At 36.7% G+C, this 18855-nt stretch overlaps 2 protein-coding genes and 1 long non-coding RNA gene across 3 annotated transcripts in view; 2 read left to right on the top strand and 1 right to left on the bottom strand.

Moving 5' to 3' along the window:
• Positions 1-18855, top strand: part of LOC145525717 (uncharacterized) — a 141327-nt gene that overhangs the window by 75402 nt on the left and 47070 nt on the right. The gene's annotated exons all lie outside the window — the stretch shown is intronic.
• On the top strand, positions 4301-6027 carry LOC145525665 (olfactory receptor 52Z1P-like). The gene has a single exon (XM_081539194.1). The coding sequence runs from the start codon at positions 4301-4303 to the stop codon at positions 5255-5257; it is 957 nt and encodes a 318-aa protein (XP_081395320.1). The 3' UTR covers positions 5258-6027.
• On the bottom strand, positions 16603-18187 carry LOC145525145 (olfactory receptor 51V1-like). The gene has a single exon (XM_081537998.1). The coding sequence runs from the start codon at positions 17551-17553 to the stop codon at positions 16603-16605; it is 951 nt and encodes a 316-aa protein (XP_081394124.1). The 5' UTR covers positions 17554-18187.

The raw sequence follows: 18855 nt of genomic DNA, 5'->3' as shown, positions 1-18855 counted from the left end.
AATTATGACTTAAATCACAAGCTGAGAATATGAGAAAGAAAGATAAAAATGGTTGGGAATAAGGAGAAAAAAAATTTAAAGAAGAGCATTTAGTGCAACTTCCTTCTTGGTAAGTAACAAACCCATGAGCGCTGTTGCAAGACATGTGTCTGACAAAGTTCCGAGGTTTTTCAGATCAGCTGGCTCACTATTTATGGCATCTCCTTCTACCACAGTTCCTCAATATGATCCCACTGATGCCGTAAGAAGTTGCTTTGAGTGAGGTAACCAGTGAGTATTGGGGAGAAGGGAAATAATGGAAATTGTAATAGGAAATATTGAGGTTCTAGAAGATCTTTAGAATAGAACTGAATGGCTAAATGCTTCTTTTTGAAGCCTAGACAGTGGACTATGAGGATCATGGTATCTCTACTTATCTTAGAAACTATGGTTGAATTGATACCTAAGCTGGTTTTCAAAATCAGCTCATTTCTGTGTCTGTATGGATTTATTTTAATATATTAGTACACATTCACTTAAAAGATGAAAGTACTTCTAAAAGGAAAGTGGATAGAGTGAGCGTAAGAGGAAAAAAAAATATGAATGAGGAATATAATTGCAGACCTGTAGTTATGGAGAAACGAGATTAGAAAGATCCAGGACAGAATTTTGTGCTTGATTAGCGTCAGGTGAACAAGAAAAAAATTCCTTCCTCCCCCACCCCTTCCCTGACCAAACCTGCTTTTTCTCTATTGGTCCCTTGGAATCTCATTTATCTTTGGGAACCACTTGCACATTCATTCATCATTTCCTTCAATTGCCAGCCAACTATGATCTCTTGTGATTAGATCTCCTCTTTCTGTTTAATTTTTCTTGATTCTGAAAAATTGAACTTTGCTGAAGAAGAATCAGTTGACTCATCCTCGACTCTGCTATAAAATATTTCTCTCTTCTCACCTTGATAGCCTTCACTTCTCTTGGACAATGGCTTTTTCATTTGTTTTCTGTTCTACACAGCTTTTGTTTTCAATAATATCTCTGTCTCTCTCTCTTTCTCTCTCCCTCTCTATTTTTTTCTATATGAGCTTTGACACTAACTCTAATAAGCATTTTGTTGTTGTTGTTGTTTTGTCATTCAGTCATGTCCAACTCTTCTGTGAGCCCATGAATTTTAGCCAGCCAAGCGTCTCTTACTATGGGGTTTCACAGTCTAGAATACTGGAGTGGGTTGCCATTTCTTTCTCCAGGGGACCTTCCTGACCCAGGGACTGAACCCACATCTCCATCATTGACAGGTGGATTCTTTACTGCTGAGCCATCAGAGAAGTACCCTAATAAGCATTGCCTTTCAATTTATTATAAATATCCGGATCAAATGTGAGTCTTTTGAAAATTTTCCATATACTCCATATTCTTCTGACTCCATTTTGCCTCAGGGAAAGAAGCAGAACACCCATATGGTAGCTTGGATGATTTATTTTTTTCTATGATGGGAACTTAACAGCAAAAGCTGTTTACTTTCTTGCTTCAAATTCTTTACTGTGAGACTCCACTGACTTTAAGCATCATGTTTATTTCTTTTGTTCAAAAGAAAATTTCCTAGTACCTTTTGATATTTCTAGTTACTGTTTTCCTTTCCTCAGCCCCAATATTCTCAAGTTGGCTACCACTGCTGTTTTCAGCTGTTACATATCCAATGTCTTGCAGTCTGTGATCAGACTTTATCCTCACTAATTTCTTGAAATTGTACTAGATGCTAGTGAAAGCCCAATGGTTTTCACTAGACACTAGTGAAGGTCTAATGTTTTTATCTGACATTCTACTCTCAACACAACAGTTTGGAAGTGGCTCTGAACAATAAGAGCAATAACAATGGCAATAACAGCAATAATGATAACACTGTAAATAATAAGAATAGCACTGGAGAAAAGACTCAGAACCGTGGAAATGTAGTAGGAAGACAGGGGTATAATGGGATCAAGGAAATCAAAGAAGAAGAAAGTTTAAAGAAGGAATTGCTCACAAGTGGGAAATGAAGTTTAGATTTCTGTATCTAGAAGGGAACCATCTATGAGTTAATTTGATCCCAATCTAGAATGTATAGAGAGTTCAGAGTGGTGAAATGCCTCTACCAAGATCTCAGTCTGTTGATGGCATAACTGAGGCTACAGCTCAGCTATAGCCTCATACGTAGTCCAGTTCTCTTTCCAGGGTACTAGGCAAGTTTGAGTCAGTCAGTCACATTGATTTTCTCAGTCATTCCATAGACATGTTAAATGTTCATAGCTTCAGAACAATTGCATTAACTTTATCTGAATTCTGCATCTCCTAGCTTATTCCCTTTATTGGTTAGAGGTATCATTATTCTTTCCAGAACAATATGTCTCAAAATATTTTATTGCATTTCATTTATCCCTCATATAACCTATCACCTGACAGTGATTTTTTTATTTTTTCTAGACATATTTCTTCTCTATACCCTGTTTTCACTGTTAAAGCTACATTCCTGGCTGCTTTGATCTGCTGCAAAATTTCCTAGAGCAACTCTGGGTAGCTATCTTCCTTCATTTCAATCAATTTCACCAACTTTTAAATTATATTTACTCAACAAAAATGTATTATACTGGATGCTGAAGATATACTCATAGCTATCATGGAAATTGAAATGTATTAGTGAACAATATTGCAAAGTTTGTAATTAAGAATTGTTTAGCTATGCTACTGGGAGATAGGAGGTTTAAGAAAAGAATTGCCCACCAGCAAAAGCTTCTCTGAAAAAATAAATCTTAATTTTATCATATTATATTCTTCTTAAAGCTTTGCTAAAACATTAGAGACTCAGTAAATAACTGTTGACTAATAAATTAGTTCTTCATGTGACAAACTAAACTCAAAGCCAAGAAGCCATTAGCTTGACTTTTAAAATTCTTTATGGTCAAGACACAATCTACTTGCTCAGTCATATTTCTTATATCTCTAAGCTCTCAAGAAGCTAGATGATCTTATTTTTACAGTGATTTAAATACCTTACTTTAGCTTTTTGTTTGTCTTTTTTGTTCTTTCCTGAAGTTTTTTGTTTCTGAGAAACAGAATAATGACCACACTTCCACGAATCTTTTCATTATCTCTCTAGTGAAGGTTGTTAGGCTTCTTTGTGTCATACACATGTGATTGAATATCTCAAATTATTTTATCCTGATCTTCTTTGAAGGGAGGTGTTTTGTTGTCCACATTTCCTGACCTTCACAAGGGTAGGAATCCTTGAAATAGAAAATATTTATGATCCATATTTGATTCTTTTCTCAGTGAGGTATTAAATACAGAGTGAGCTTAAAGAAATATTCTTTAACTTGTTTAATGCTTGTGTGTTTAGTTCTTGAGTGCTAGAAACTCATTTTCTATTTTGTTATCTAAAAGCTGTTTTTTTTTTTTTCTTTTCTCTGGAAATAGTATTCAAATTTGAGCTTAAAAAAAAAGAAGAGAAGGAAAGGACAAATATTTGAATATAAGCTGGGAGAAATAAATGGGAAAAGAGAAAAAAAAGTGGGTGGGCAAGTGAGATTGGAGGGAAGAAGGTAATGTGCATGAGTGATGAGAGGACAAATGTTCTGTGTTAGAATAATGATTTATGAGTCCTTGCTTTGCACAGGATTAGTTCACCTGAAATGCATGCATCCTGGGACCATGCAAAGAGAACATGGTTTCAATATGCACACTCTTAAGTTAGAAAAACACTGTTCAAAGTAAGGACTGTCTACACTTACATTACTCTTTCTAAGTTCTTCTCAATAGATAATGAAAGTCTTCATATTAAATCATAAGAATAATGACTGTTATTTAGCTCCCTAAAAGGCCACACCAGTATTCTGAACACTTTTTTCTTTAGCTCTAGGAAAAAAAGTGTCTATTAATCACCAGGAATGACTAGTCAGACAAGAAGGAAAACTGATGATACTTATAAAGAGCTTATAAAGAAGTTTTCTTGTATGATGCTAAGTTAATAAATATAATGTATTGGTCACAGTGCCTAAATGAAATTGTAAGCCCATTCAATGTTTATTATTATTATTATTGTTATTTTCGTTATTATTACCAATAGCATTAGCTCTATTAAGTCATGGTAACTTTCATGTCAGTGAAGTCTATTTGGCTCATCATCCTTGAATCATTACTTATTACCATCCTTTTTTAAGGCAGTTAAATTACTGCAATGCCAAGAGTCACACTTAATCTGATAAAATAGCCCTGATACTTCATTCTCATTCTCTTTCTCTCTCCCTCACCCTATTTCAGGGTTCAGCATCAGAGGACAGAGTAAAAGATGACAACCTCTTCAAACTACACTAACCTTAGAGACATTTGGTACACCATGATTGGGATCCCGGGACTGGAAGATGCACACACGTGGATCTCCATCCCCATTTGTTCCATGTACATAGTCGCTGTTGTAGGAAATACTCTCTTACTATTTCTGATCTTCACTGAGCACAGTCTTCATGAACCCATGTACCTTTTCCTCTCCATGTTAGCCTTGGCAGATATCTTTCTTTCCACTGTCACCACACCCAAGATGTTAGCAATCTTCTGGTTCCAAGAAGGGAGTATATCTTTTGGTAGCTGTGTGTCCCAGATGTTTTTCCTCCAATTCATCTTTGTGGCAGAGTCTGCCATATTGCTGGCCATGGCATTTGATCGCTATGTAGCCATCTGTTATCCACTAAGATATACGACCATTCTAACACCCTCACTCATTGGAAAAATAGGCATTGCTTCCATAATTAGGAGTTTCCTCATCTGTCTCCCCTTGGTTTTTCTGGTTTATCGGCTTACTTACTGTGGAAGGAACATTATTCGTCACTCATACTGTGAACATATGGGCATTGCCAGGCTTGCCTGTGATAACATCCAAGTCAACATCTACTATGGGGTGATTGTGGCTCTATTTTCCACATGCCTGGATGTGGTGCTTATCATCATCTCTTATGCCCTAATACTCTCTACTGTGTTTAGAATTCCTTCCCAAGATGCCCAGCTCAAGGCTCTGGGTACCTGTGGCTCCCATGTCTGTGTTATATTACTGTTCTATACCCCAGCCTTTTTTTCATTCTTTGCTCACCGATTTGGGGGCCACAGTATACCACTCCATATACATATCCTTCTTGCCAATCTTTATGTGATGGTACCACCCACTCTCAACCCCATCATTTATGGAGTTAAGACCAAGCAAATTCAGGAGAAATTTATCCAAGTCTTTTCTTTGAGCAAGAAATTTTGCTGATGTAGATTAAACAGCGTAGTTCTTCAATTCTCTGTGTAACTCCACTAATTGACGAGTACCTACAATTATATTGGAAATCTTATATCATGACAGCATTAAGAGAGAAAAATAGCATAAAGATTTGAGTAAATCAGATAATGTTAAAATCTTGTTTCACTGCTTTTGTTCAGGACAGTGTCAGACCACGGACACTTTAGAGTCTGTGTAATAGTGAGCTTTGTTACAAGTTTAAAGCAAAGTAATTCAATGGCTAATTTCAATTTTATGTTAATATAGACAAACAGGAGAACTGAAGACACAGCCCACCCACACACACTAAAAAAATGAAAAAAAAAAATCTCAAATCAGGGTATTAGTTCATCCTCCTGTAATATGACCTCTGTAAATCAGAGAAAATAGTACTCACGTATTTAGCATCCTGATGTAATGGGCTGAGCATTTGGGCTCTGAGTTCAAGTTGAATTTCAGATGTATGGCCTTGACAGAGTGCATTTACTCTTTCTGGAATTCTGTACACTTATCTTTACAATAGGCACAAAATATTATGTAACTTATAAGGGTGTTAAAATTATTAAGTAAAATGGTTTATATAAAAACACTGCATAGCATGTAATGAAAATGAAGGAAGGTTGTCTATTGTTACTATTACCAGTAATACTACTATAATCAGTCTGCATCCTACATACACTGGACCTGCAGGACAGAGAAAGGAATCTCCCTTATATTTCCTCCTTGTGTGCAATACACGTTGCTTCAGTCGTGTCCAACTCTGCGACCCCATGGACTGTAACCAACCAGGCTCCTCTGTCCATGGGATTCTCTAGGCAAGAATACTGGAGTGAGTTGCCATGCCCTCCGCAAGGGGATCTTCCTGACCCAGGGATCGAGCCCACCTCTGATATCTCCTGCATTGATCGGAGGGTTCTTTACCACTAGTGCCCCTTGGGAAGCCCATATTTCCTCTTTCCTAAGTATAATTTCAGACATTATGGGACATAATGATTTTAGGTGATCTTGGGGCATCAAGGTATTTTAATTTTTCACTCTGGAGACAGGAGAAAAATTTGCCAGAGGTAGAAATTTATGAATTATTAGCATGAGTGAGTGCTAAGTTGCTTCAGTTGTGTCTGACTCTTTGCGACCCTATGGACTCTAGCTTACCAGACTCCTCTGTCCATGGGTATTCTCCAGACAAGAATCCTGGAGTGGATTGCCATGCCCTCCTCCAGGGGATCTACCCTACCCACGGATCCAGCTCACGTCTCTTATGTCTCCTGCATTTGCAGGTGGGTTCTTTACCACTAGCACCATACGTTAGTAAAAGCACTGGAATGAATCAAAAATCTACATCTGCTCCTCAAATGAATGTCAAAGCTCCTACAAGTTAGCAGTGAGGAAGAGAAATCTAAGTTTATCATGATTTCCAGATTTTTATATGACTACTGATTAATTGTATTGTTTCTTCCCTGATGAATACCTTTTACTGTTGCTAGTAAGAGTAATAATTATTACCACTATGGTAAAATAAATGCAATGGTAATAATTATTACTCTTACTAGCAACAGTAAAAGGTATTCATCAGGGAAGAAAAGAAATAGTGAGATGTCTGAGAACATAAATGATTTATAAAATAATAAAGAATATTTTACATGTTCACTTGGACAAGTACTAATGAAAATTCATGAACATGTTTATATCCTCACAGCATTGATGACAAAAGTGAAAACGAGAAATATAAATGCACCAGATGAATGTATTGCAATACATTTAAAAAATTTGGTACAATTATTACTGAATATGTTACTACAAAGTGCTAATATGGAAATAAGCTTAAAACATTTTAAAGAGACATTACAGGTTGCAGAACGATATTATCAGATGATCTTAAGTAAGGGAATGTACACACATATATTAATGTATGGAATCTTACACACAAGTGTATTTGCATACAAATTCTGGTAGAATATATAGAATTCTCCTGATATTGTGTATATTTTTAAAAGAACATTTAAATTAAACTAATTATAAATAATTAAATTACACCTAGTGATTCTTTCCTGTACAAGATGAGATATTTAGCATTAGCATTACTTTGTATTATTCTACCTCCCCTGCAGATGTCCCTATTATTTTCTTAATTGCTTAAGTATCCAGGATTTATATTTAATTACTTTGTCTCTTGAAATTCTTCTTTTTTTTTTTTTACTCTGATGGAGGATATTTTGAGCATTTTTGAGGTAGGATTTTGAGGTAGGATTTTTAGGTAAGTAAAAATAGAATTCCTATTTTATTCTACAAGTTGGCAGTGACGAAGAGAAATCTAAGTTTATCATGATTTCCAGATTTTTATATGACTACTGATTGATTGCATTGTTTCTGATCTTTCTGTATTTACTATTTTGCTTAAATTCTGTGCTGTTTCCCCCAGGTATTGAAAGGAAACAGAAGTATACACAAGTGATTTTGGCAAATTTTTGTTTCGCATACATGTAGAAACATCAATATTTTAAAATATTTAAAGCTTATTAAGTATATTATACTCAGTAAAACTTTATATTCTTCTTTCTCTTCTGTAGAAGAAAAAACTCTATAAGTTCTATCTTTAAAGTCCATTTTTAAACTTTTAAAATCATATTGTGAGTGTATTCATGTACAATCAACTATAGTGATTGTGAATTCTTATATTTTCATAAATGCTAGTTGGCCTAAATATTGCTTTAACACTTGAAATTTGATTCATTGTTCTGTTGATACCTGTTTAAAAAGGATAACTTTATTATTTTATTGTTGGATATCACACATATCTCCTTAAAATTTACAAGAATGGGTGTATGAACTGACTTTTTAAAAGATTAAAATAACTTACAAACTTAGTCAAAATTATCAGGAAATAAATAGAAAATATACAGTTACAAAATAAAAATTAACTTCATTATATTTAATAACTAAGACAAATGAGAAAATCTCTTGCTATGTACAAACTACTGAAGCTCATTTTGAAAGAAATAGATAATCTAAGTACTGTCATATCTACTTGAGAAATTGTAGTTTGAAACCTTCCAACAAGGAATTTTCCAGACCCAGATGAATTTGCTAGATGATTATAACCAAACATTTAGAAGGAAAATAATATGGATTCCATAAAAACTTTTATCAGAAAATGGTAAAGGATAAAGCCCATCCCAAATTATTTAATAAGTGCAGCTCTATGCTGCTATATAATTAAGAGTATGCAAGATAAAGAAACCACTACAATATTTTTATAAAGAAAATCCTCCCTCTTTCCACATATATTTGTTCTTGCCTCAGCTGTCTATATTTAAAGCCAAACTAATCCTGGGATTTTTTTCCTCTGTGAATCAGCATCATGGAACGTTCCCATATTTACAATTCTTGGACATGCCTTCCTGTGGCGTTAAGTACCTCACAAGATCTGATCACCTCCTCAAACATTAGTTCACAAATTTTAGTTCTGGCCACATTGTCAGCCTTACACAGTGATAGCAAGTACCTTTCACTGGGACTTATTGGAAAAGACTCTGATGCTGGGCAAGATTGAAGGCAAGAGGACAAGGGGACGACAAAGGATGAGATGGTTGGATGGCATCACCAACTCGATGGACATGAGTTTGAGCAACCTCTGGAAATTAGCGATGGACAGGGAGTCTGGTGTGCTGCAGTCCTTGGTGTCTCAAAGAGTCAGACATGACTGAGTGACTGAAATGAACTGAGCTTCCAGGTGGTACCCGTGGTAAAGAATCCCCCAGTCAGTGCAGGACATGCAGAAGAGGTGGACTGGATCTCTGAGTCTGGAGGACCCCTTGGAGGAGGTCATGGCAACCCACTCCAGTATTCTTGCCTGGAGAATCCCCATGGACAGAGGACCCTGATGAGCTAGAGTCCATAGGGTTGCAAAGAGCTGGACACAACTGAAGCAACTTAGCAGGCACAAACACCAAGATCTCATAAATATCAGTATTTTTGAAGATTAAAAGAAATAGATAAAGCATGGGTCACTGTCAAATACTATGTGTATTTAGCACAATGTGAACTCTGGTTGTTTTCTTTAAATTGATAAAAACCAATGAGAACTCTGTAGCAATCTCCAGGTTATAGCGAAGCTAAAAAGTTCTGAAAATATGATGGTCCACTGGTAAGATAATAAAAGTAAAAAGGGAACTAAGTGTATTTAATTATAATGTAGCACCAGGTTAAACAGACTACTAGTTACAAAGGCAATAATTCTAAAGAGCTATTCCAACATCCAATCACATATTTTTAAAAACAATGGGGTTGGGATTGTTTGCAAAATTGCCTTGCAGCCATAGACACAGGGAGGGCTGTGAGAATTAACGATGCAATGAGAGAATCAGTGAGGCCTCAGAGTGGATCCAGCAAGTGCAAGGATTTACCATTCCAAGAGGAAAGCACCAGCCCTATGAAATTTGCAAGAATTCAGAAAAAAATAAGAGTTCTTCACAGAGACAAGGCCAGTTAATGTGTCCTGGAACTATGTAAGGCTTCTTGCAGGAGCTAATGACTAAGAATCATCTCTTTTCCTTGCTTAGGAGCCTTAATACAACATTTAAAAAATTTCCTAGATATCTGAATATCATGTTACTTAAAATGAACTTTAGAATGTGCATCTGGGTAATTTACTAGCAGTCCGGTTTTGGGACCTGGTACTTTCACTGCTAGAACATGGGTTCAATCCCTGGTCAGGTAATTAAGAACCTGCCACAAGCAGCACAGAGTGGCAAAAATAAATTAATTAATACATTTGACAAAAGAATGTGTATCTGACATATCAGGCAGAAACTGAAGAAATGTATATCACAAAAGGAACTATTAATAGAGGAGTCAGGAAAGTGTAATTGTGATTAGCAATTATAAGACAAAATAGTGCAGAGAATATATAGAATCATAGTAAAACATAAGAATGAAAAAGCATAGGGCTTTAAATACTTTTATTAAGAGTGAAGTTAAAAAAAATAAGAGTGCACTCATTTTCATGTAATTAATTGAAATTACTGGTTTGAAGCATTAGGACACAGTGTAGGCTGGTGACTAAGAGGACAATCTCTGGAGTCAGATTTCTAAGAATCAAATCTTGGTTCCATTGCTTCTAGGTATAACATCTTAGGAAAGTTATTTTGTATGTGTGGACATTTTGTTAAATTGAGGAAATATATAAGGCACTTATAACAATATCTAGAACATAATAAGTGTTCAGTATATGTCAATAGGGACTAACAGAGTTTTGCCAAGAGAATGCACTAGTCATAGCAAATACCCTCTTCCAACAACACAAGAGACGGTTCTACACATGGACTTCACCAGATGGTCAATACCAAAATCAGATTGATTGTATTATTTACAACCAAAGATGGAGAGATTCTCTACAGTGAGCAAAAACAAGACCAGGAGCTGACTGTGGCTCAGCTCATGAACTCTTTATTGCCAAATTCAGACTCAAATTGAAGAAAGTAGGGAATTAGACCATTCAGGTATGACCTAAATCAAATCTTTTATGATTATATAGTGGAAGTGACAAATAGATTCAAGGGATTAGATCTGATAGACAAGAGTGCCTGAACAATTATGGACAGAGGTTTATAACATTGTACAGGAGGCGGTGATCAAAACCATCCCCAAGAAAAAAAATGTGAAAAGGCAAAATGGTTGTCTGAGGAGACCTTATATAGATGAGAAAAGAAGAGAAGCTAAAGGCAAAGGAGAAAAGGAAAGATAGCCATCTGAATGCAGAGTTCCATAGAATAGCAAGGAGAGGTAAGAAAGACTTCCTAAGTGATCAATGCAAAGAAATAGAGGAAAACAATAGAATGGGAAAGACTAGTGATCCCTTCAAGAAAATTAGAGAACCAAGGAAACATTTCATGCACAGATGGGCATAATAAAGGACAGAAATGGTATGGACCTAACAGAAGCAGAAGATATTAAGAAGAGGTGGCAAGGATACACAGAAGAACTATAAAAAAAAGATCCTCATGATCTAGATAACCACAATGGTGTGATCACTCACCTAGGGTCAGACATCCTGGAGGCTGAACTCAAGTGGGCCTTAGGAAGTATCACTAGAACCAAAACTAGTGGAGGTGATGTAATTCCAGCTGAGCTATTTCAAATCCTAAAAGATGATGCTATTAACTGCTGTACTCAGTATGCCAGCAAATTTGGAAAACTCAGCAGTGCCACAGGACAGTTCAGTTTTCATTCCAGTCCTAAAGGAAGGTAATGCTAAAGAATATTCAAACTACTGCACAATTGTGGTAGACTCACACACTGGCAAAGTAATGCTCAAAATTCTCCAAGCTAGGCTCCAACAGTATGTGAAATGAGAACTTCCAGATGTTCAAGCTGGATTTAGAAAAGGCAGAGGAACCAGAGATCAAATTGCCAACATCTGTTGGATCATAGAAAAAGCAAGAGAATTCCAGAAAAACATCTACTTCTGCTTCATTGACTACACTGAAGCCTTTGACTGTGTGGGTCACAACAAATTGTGGAAAATTCTTCAAGAGATGGGAATACCAGAGCACCTTACCTGCCTACTGAGAAATCTGTATGTACGTCAAGAAACAAAAGTTAAAACTGGACATGGAACAACAGACTGGTTCCCAATTGGGATGAGTATGTCAAGACTGTATATTGTCACCCTGCTTATTAAACTTATATGCAGAAAACATCATGTGAAATGCCATTCTGGATGAAACATAAGCTGGAATCAAGATTGCAGAGAGAAACATCAGTAACCTCAGATATGCAGAGGACATCACCTTTATGGCAGAAAATGAAGAGGAACTAAAGAGCCTCTTGATGAAAGTGAAAGAGAAGAGTGAAAAAGTTGGCTTAAAACTCAACATTTAGAAAACTAAGATCATGGTCCCATCAGAACATGGCAAACAGATGGGGAAACAATGGAAACAGTGAGAGATATTATTTTCTTGGGCTCCAAAATCACTGCAGATGGTGGATACAGCCATGAAATCAAAAGACACTTGTTCCTTGGAAGAAAAGCTATGACAAACCTAGATAGCATATTAAAAAGCAGAGACATTAGTTTGCCAACAAAGGTCCATGTAGTCAAAGCTATGGCTTTTCCTGTAGTCATGTATGGATGTGACAGTTGAACTATATACAAAGCTGAGCACTGAAGAATTGATGCTTTTGAACTGTGGTGTTGGAGAAGACTCTTGAGAGTCTGTTGGACAGCAAGGAGATCAAGTTAGTCAATCCTAAAGGAAATAAGTCCTGAATATTCATTAAAGGACTGATGCTTAAGCTGATGCTCCATACTTTGGCCACCTGGTGCGAAGAACTGACTTATTAGAAAAGACTCTGATGCTGGGAAGGATTAAAGGCCAGAGGGGAAGGGGACAACAGAGAATGAGATGGTTGGATTGCATCACCGACTTGATGGACATGAGTTTGAGCAAGTTCCAGGAGTTAGTGATGGACAGGGAATCCGGGCGGGCTGCAGTCCATGGGGGTCACAAAGAGTCAGACACAACTGATCGACAGAACTGAACTTAAATTTCAATAATCATTTACAAATATAATAGTAAAATTTAGTTTGCACTTTTGCAGTGTCATGTTGGTGTTGGGACTTGATTTAAATGTAGTAATGTGGAAAAAAATGTTTAACTTATGCCAATAATGTATTTGCATTATTTTATAACAAGTAGAATTTGCTAAAATTCGGATGTATTACTATAAGAAAAGAATTAGTTGAAACCGTTCAGAATATATATGTGTGTGTGTGTGTGTGTGTGTGTGTGTGTCTGTGTGTGCGTGTGTATTTGTATATATGTGTGTGCATACATATATATATATATATATATATATATATATAAAATATTGTGCCTTCTGGATATTATTGAGTTTTCCTTTCTTTCATTAGTGGTCTACTGTTATCAACTACTCCTGTTAGAGGGTGCCAGCTAGAACAAGGATAGAAAGCAAAGAGTTTGGGATGTAGAGGAAGTTTCTTTTAGATATTAAAACCAAAGAGGAGTAACAGAACCCCTTTCAGCATGAGATGGATAAGAGAAACAGATAGGCAAGGAGAATTGAAAAGATATAATCTTCAAGGTCTCAGGTTCAGCTGCACATTCTTTGGCCCTCATTCAGAGTGTCAGGGCATGAAATGCTAGAAACCTGATGTGTTTTGAGGGAGAAGTTAAAAGCAGAAGAAGATTGATAACCTAATATCTGTTATCTCCTGAGGGAGATTTCCATGGAAACTATCTCATGCCATCATCAGAGAGCAGCATTAGGGTGAAAATGAGCACATGGTATATTCAGTGAGGGAAGCAGTTTCTTGCTGTTCCACAGTGCAGCACGTGGATCTTAAGTGTTCTTTACAGCACTGCAGGCGACACAAAAATCATGGCGAATGCTGACTAGTAGAGTTGTCAAAGGAATTGTTATGCTTAGGAAAAAGTGATTCTGCAGCCAAAGGCTAAAACAAAACAAAACTTAAAGAGTCAGGGAAATAAGAGAAAATGGGTCAGTTTTCAGGGCCTGTAGGCTAAGAGCCATTGTTACAGTTGGATTGCTAACTAGATTGAAGAGAAAATCAGTCAAAATGCCACAGAGGATGAGAAAAATCAGCGTTCCATACAGAGTGAGGAGGTAAGACAAGATTCATTCAGCAAGGGTCTGCCAAGTATTACAGACTTAGAAGAGAGGCCCATCCAGTTCTTGAATCCAGGGCCGTGTCAGCTTCCCCTTCAATGCAGTGATGAGGGGTTTGGGGGAGGTGACAGTTAGTGGCAGAGACCTGTGGAAGAAAGAAATTTCCTGGCAGAGAATATCAGTTTCCAACTGACAGAAAAGATGACACCACAGCAAATATCTTTTTTAAACTCAAAAACTTTAATTGACGTTTTAAGTGGAAGAACCATCGGCTGTCTGAGAGTAGATAAGACTAAAAAAAAATCTAAACTCACCACATCTTATTATTTGAGTATAAAGTATGAAACCTGTTACATTAGAATTTTATATATCATAATACTGGCTGACGAAAGAATGGCCTACTAAATGATTGTTTCAAGTGCTAATGCATTTGAAAACTTGTATTTACAGCAACACACAATTTAAATTTTTAAATTCACACCAGGAACACCATCAACAATAAAAACAAACAGAATGATGGGGAAATAACTGCAATGTAAAATGGAGCAGTAATAGCAGTGGTAAAAGTGCTGTGAAACTACAGTGCCCCACAATTATTTTCTACTTTTTAAAAATCCCTTTGCTTCAATTTCCTCATCTGCAAAACTACTGATTATGATTTACCCATGGACTAGCTCTAAAGATCAACAGTGAGAATCATTACTGTGTTGTCCCACAGTGCTTGGCATATAATAGGAATCTGATCGATATAAAATAATTATTATTTTTATGGCCATTAATATTGTTAGTGTGATTATTAAAAATAAACTAGCAATATTAGGGAGTTGCTTTTGAAATTGTATGGTGTTGCTGTTTATAACTGCTTCATTCAAAATCAAAACTATAAAACATTAACCCAACCAATTAATGAATAGTTTTCCCTATGTAGCACAACGGAATAAAACTCAAATATAAAAATGAGCTGTGGATGCAGGCAACAATGAGGTGAATCTCAAAAGTATTATTGCAAGTGAAAGGATCTGGACAAAAAGATTACATTACTTATGATTCAGTTTACAAGATCTTCTCTAAAAGGTGCTTCCCAGGTGGCTCAGTGGTAAAGAATCTGCCTGCCAATGCAGGAGACACAGAAGATGAGGGTTCAATCCCTGGTCAGGAAGATCCCCTGGAGTAGGAAATGAACCCACTCCAGTACTCTTGCCAGGATAATTCCATGGACAGAGGAGCCTGGTGGGCTACAGTACATGGGCTTGCAAAAGAGTTAGACACAATTGAGCACACAAATAGGGGCTGTCTTAAAGGCAAAGCCTATGACAGAAATTAGTTTGGAGGCAGTGGAGAATTGGGGGCTGTGGAAGAAGAGTGACTGCAAAGAGATAAAAGGCGCTTGTGGGGTGATGGAAATATTCCATATTTTGATTGATTGTGGTGGTGATTTCATGACTAAATATTTTTGAGAGTTTATCAGACAGTGCATGTACATGTAAACAGAGTGAACTACTGTTTGAAAGTATGTATTAACAAAATATGCCTTAAACATGTCAAGTAGATTATATAAATATCCTTGCAACAATAATGTCTTAAGGAAATTTACACATGCCAACAGTCCAAATGTGTGTATTATTTTACCATCCATGATTTATTTGTGTTTTTGTTCACTTTTATTTATTTTATAAAAAGTTTATGATGGTTGCAGAACCATTTAACAAACTTCATGTTAAACAGTACAGAGGGGAGATCGGAAAGAAAGACTTTTCATGTGATTTGAAAATAAAACAGAGAAAATGTATTCAAATCACATCATCTACTGCCACATAAAAATTTGATGTATCATTTAATATTTGTGTGTTTTAAACTACAAATCATATATGTAACAGAAAATAGTATCTACCACAGAGTCTTGATGGGGAGATAAATTAGAAACATTTTTCTTTGATCAGAGTAACACTCTATCCCCATCAGATTTAAATGATCTATGGGTTCATAGGAAACATTTTCAAATGGTTTTCAAGTGGAGTGGCTATTTGTATTATTCTTTAGATTAAGAAAATAAAACTAATCACAAAAGTCTATTTTTTTTCCTACTCTGGCAAATACTGATTATTTCTATCTCCAGTTCAGTAGGGTGGGAGTGGGGAAGATTGTTTGCCTGGTGGACAAAAAGCATCAAGGTTAATTTTTTGTTGTTTGCTTGTTTCATTGCTTTTTAAATTATTCAAAAAGGCCAAATTCTCTATTGTGCCTTATTCAGTGACATGGCCATGTGGCTAAACTGGGAAAATGGGTAGACAATAAACAAGAATGTTGTTTAGAGTAGGAAGAATTTGAGTAAGATAATTTTAGATCCTTAAGTAATTACTTGGGGGACTTTAATCAGCAAAACATACCTTTTTTATAATGAATGAATCCCAAACTGGCCATAGTGAGATGAATTTTAATAGCTAATCTGCCTCAGACCTTATTATGATTCTGAAGCTATTATATATATATTTTCAGATATACAAAAATCATTGACAACATAACTCATGTCAATTTCACTGATACGATAGTTACAAGGAAAATGCAGAGGAAGGTATTTGTAAAATGGAAAGCCTCATTCAAATGAAAGTCATTAAACATATTTTAATTATTCACTGACTCTACCTTTTGAACTCCTTTGTTGACTTTAAATACATTCACATTTGATACTAAGACTTACATTTTTTCAAGTAAAACAGTCTCTGGACTCTTTTTCGTATTTGCTGGGTCTTGATACTATAAATAATGGGGTTCATCAAGGGTGGGAAAAGGATATAGACATTTCCCATGAGAACATGAACCCAGGATGAGAGGTGTCTGCCAAAACGATGAACCATGGTCAGACCAATGATTGGGATGTAGAAAACCAAAACAGCACAGATGTGAGATACACAGGTCTGCAAAGACTTGATTCTCTCTTCTCGTGATGCAATTGCTAAGACTGCATGCAAGATCATGATATAGGAGATAATGATGAGCACTGCATCCAACAGCAAGTTGCTGATCACCAGGGCCAGACCATAGATGCTACTGAAGCGGATGTCTGAACAGGCCATTCGAATTAAGTCTTGGTGCAGGCAGAAAGAGTGAGAAAGGATGTGGGGGTGACAATAATTTAAGAACTTTAGGCGAATAATGACTGGAGGTATGAGCATTGAACTCCTACATAAGATTGCGACCCCAATCTTCATGATTTTGTCATTAGTTAGGATGGAGGAATAGCGTAGTGGGTTGCAAATGGCAATGTAGCGGTCAAAAGCCATAGTAAGGAGGACAGAGGACTCCATGAAGGACAGACCGTGGATGAAGTAGGACTGGGCGATGCAGGCATCCAGGCTGATCTCTTGAATGACCCCCCAGAGGATTCCTAGCACTGTGTGCACGGTGGACAGCCCCATACACAGATCAGTGAGGGCCAGCATGGCCAGGAAGTAGAACATGGGCTGGTGCAGGCTCGGCTCCATCCTGATCACGTGGAGCACCATGCAATTCCCCAGGAAAACCATAGCATAAATGGAGGCGAAAGGGATGGAGAGCCAGAGATAGTCAACTTCTAAGCCAGGAAAACCGGTGAGAGTAAATCTGGAACTATTGAAGTTCAAGATAGAGATAGCAGACATTAATAAAGGATTAAAAATATTTCTAGAGAGGTATTAAAAATTAGATCATTTTATGACCCTTTAATTTCTAGTAATGTTTGTCTGCTTTTGAGAAGAAAATATAATACAGTTTCTTTAAGTATCATAAACTCAGCAAAGTAGAGACTTGATTCGTTATTCTTTAGGTCAAGAACCGGTTGTCTAAACATAGCTATTCCAGTGCTAGTGACTAAGAATGTCAGAAGACTAGAGGGTTTTATGCAGAAACGATAATGTTAATAGGCTTATGGGACTCAGTTGGGGATACACTTCTGGGATCTCTGTTTATTTCAAATGGAAGATAATATATGACCATGGCTGGCAGCACCACTGGGAAAATGTGAAATGCATGTGTAATTTTTCTCTTGGGTAGAACAGCTGAACATTTTACTATCACCAAAGTATCATAAGAGCTCAAAGGAGATAGACTTGTTAAAGTAACCTAACTTTACATAAAATAAAGTTAGCAAAAATAAATCTAACAAAATAAGTGGAATCAGAATTGTTGTGTGGTGCATTCCACACTGCTTAGCTTCTAATAAATTGTTTACTGATTTTAGTTGTGCTTTATTTTTCTTCTCTATGTTCATGTATCTCTTTATCCTGTTAAAAGCTTTCTAACAATAAATCAGTTCAGTTGCTCAATCATGTCAAACTCTTTGCGACCTCATTAACTGCAGCATGCCAGGCTTCGCTGTCCATCACCAACTCCTGGAGCTTACTCAAACTCATGTCCATAGAGTCGGTGATGCCATTCAACCATCTCATCCTCTGTCGTCCCTTTCTACTCCTGCCTTCAATCTTTCCCAGCATCAGGGTCTTTTCCATTTAGTCAGTTCTTTGCACCAGGTGGCAAAATTATTGGAGCATCAGCTTCAGCGTCGGTCCTTCCAATAAATATTCAGGACCAATTTCCTTTAGGATTGACTGATTGGATCTCTGTGCAGTCCAAGGGACTCTCAAGGATCTTCTCCAACACCACAGCTCAAAAGCATCAATTCTTTGGTGCTCATCCTTCTTTATGGTCCAACTCACACATCCATACATGACTACTTGAAAAACCATAGCTTTGACTAGATGGATCTTTGTTGGCAAAGTAATGTCTCTGCTTTTTAATATGCTGTCTAGGTTGGTCATAGGTTTTCTTCCAATGAGCAAGTGTCTTTTAATTTCATGGCTGCAGTCACCATCTGCAGTGATTTAGGAGCCCAAGAAAATAATGTTTCACACTGTTTCCATTGTTTCCCCACCTATTTGCAAAGAAGTGATGGGACTGGATGCCAT

This window comes from Giraffa tippelskirchi, chromosome 11, assembly GCF_054371585.1.
Source record: "Giraffa tippelskirchi isolate mGirTip1 chromosome 11, T2T-mGirTip1v1.2.pri, whole genome shotgun sequence".
In the NCBI taxonomy this organism is placed as follows: domain Eukaryota; kingdom Metazoa; phylum Chordata; class Mammalia; order Artiodactyla; family Giraffidae; genus Giraffa; species Giraffa tippelskirchi.
The sequence above is the reverse complement of the archived record's forward strand: the minus strand, read 5'-3'. Positions and strand labels throughout refer to the sequence as shown.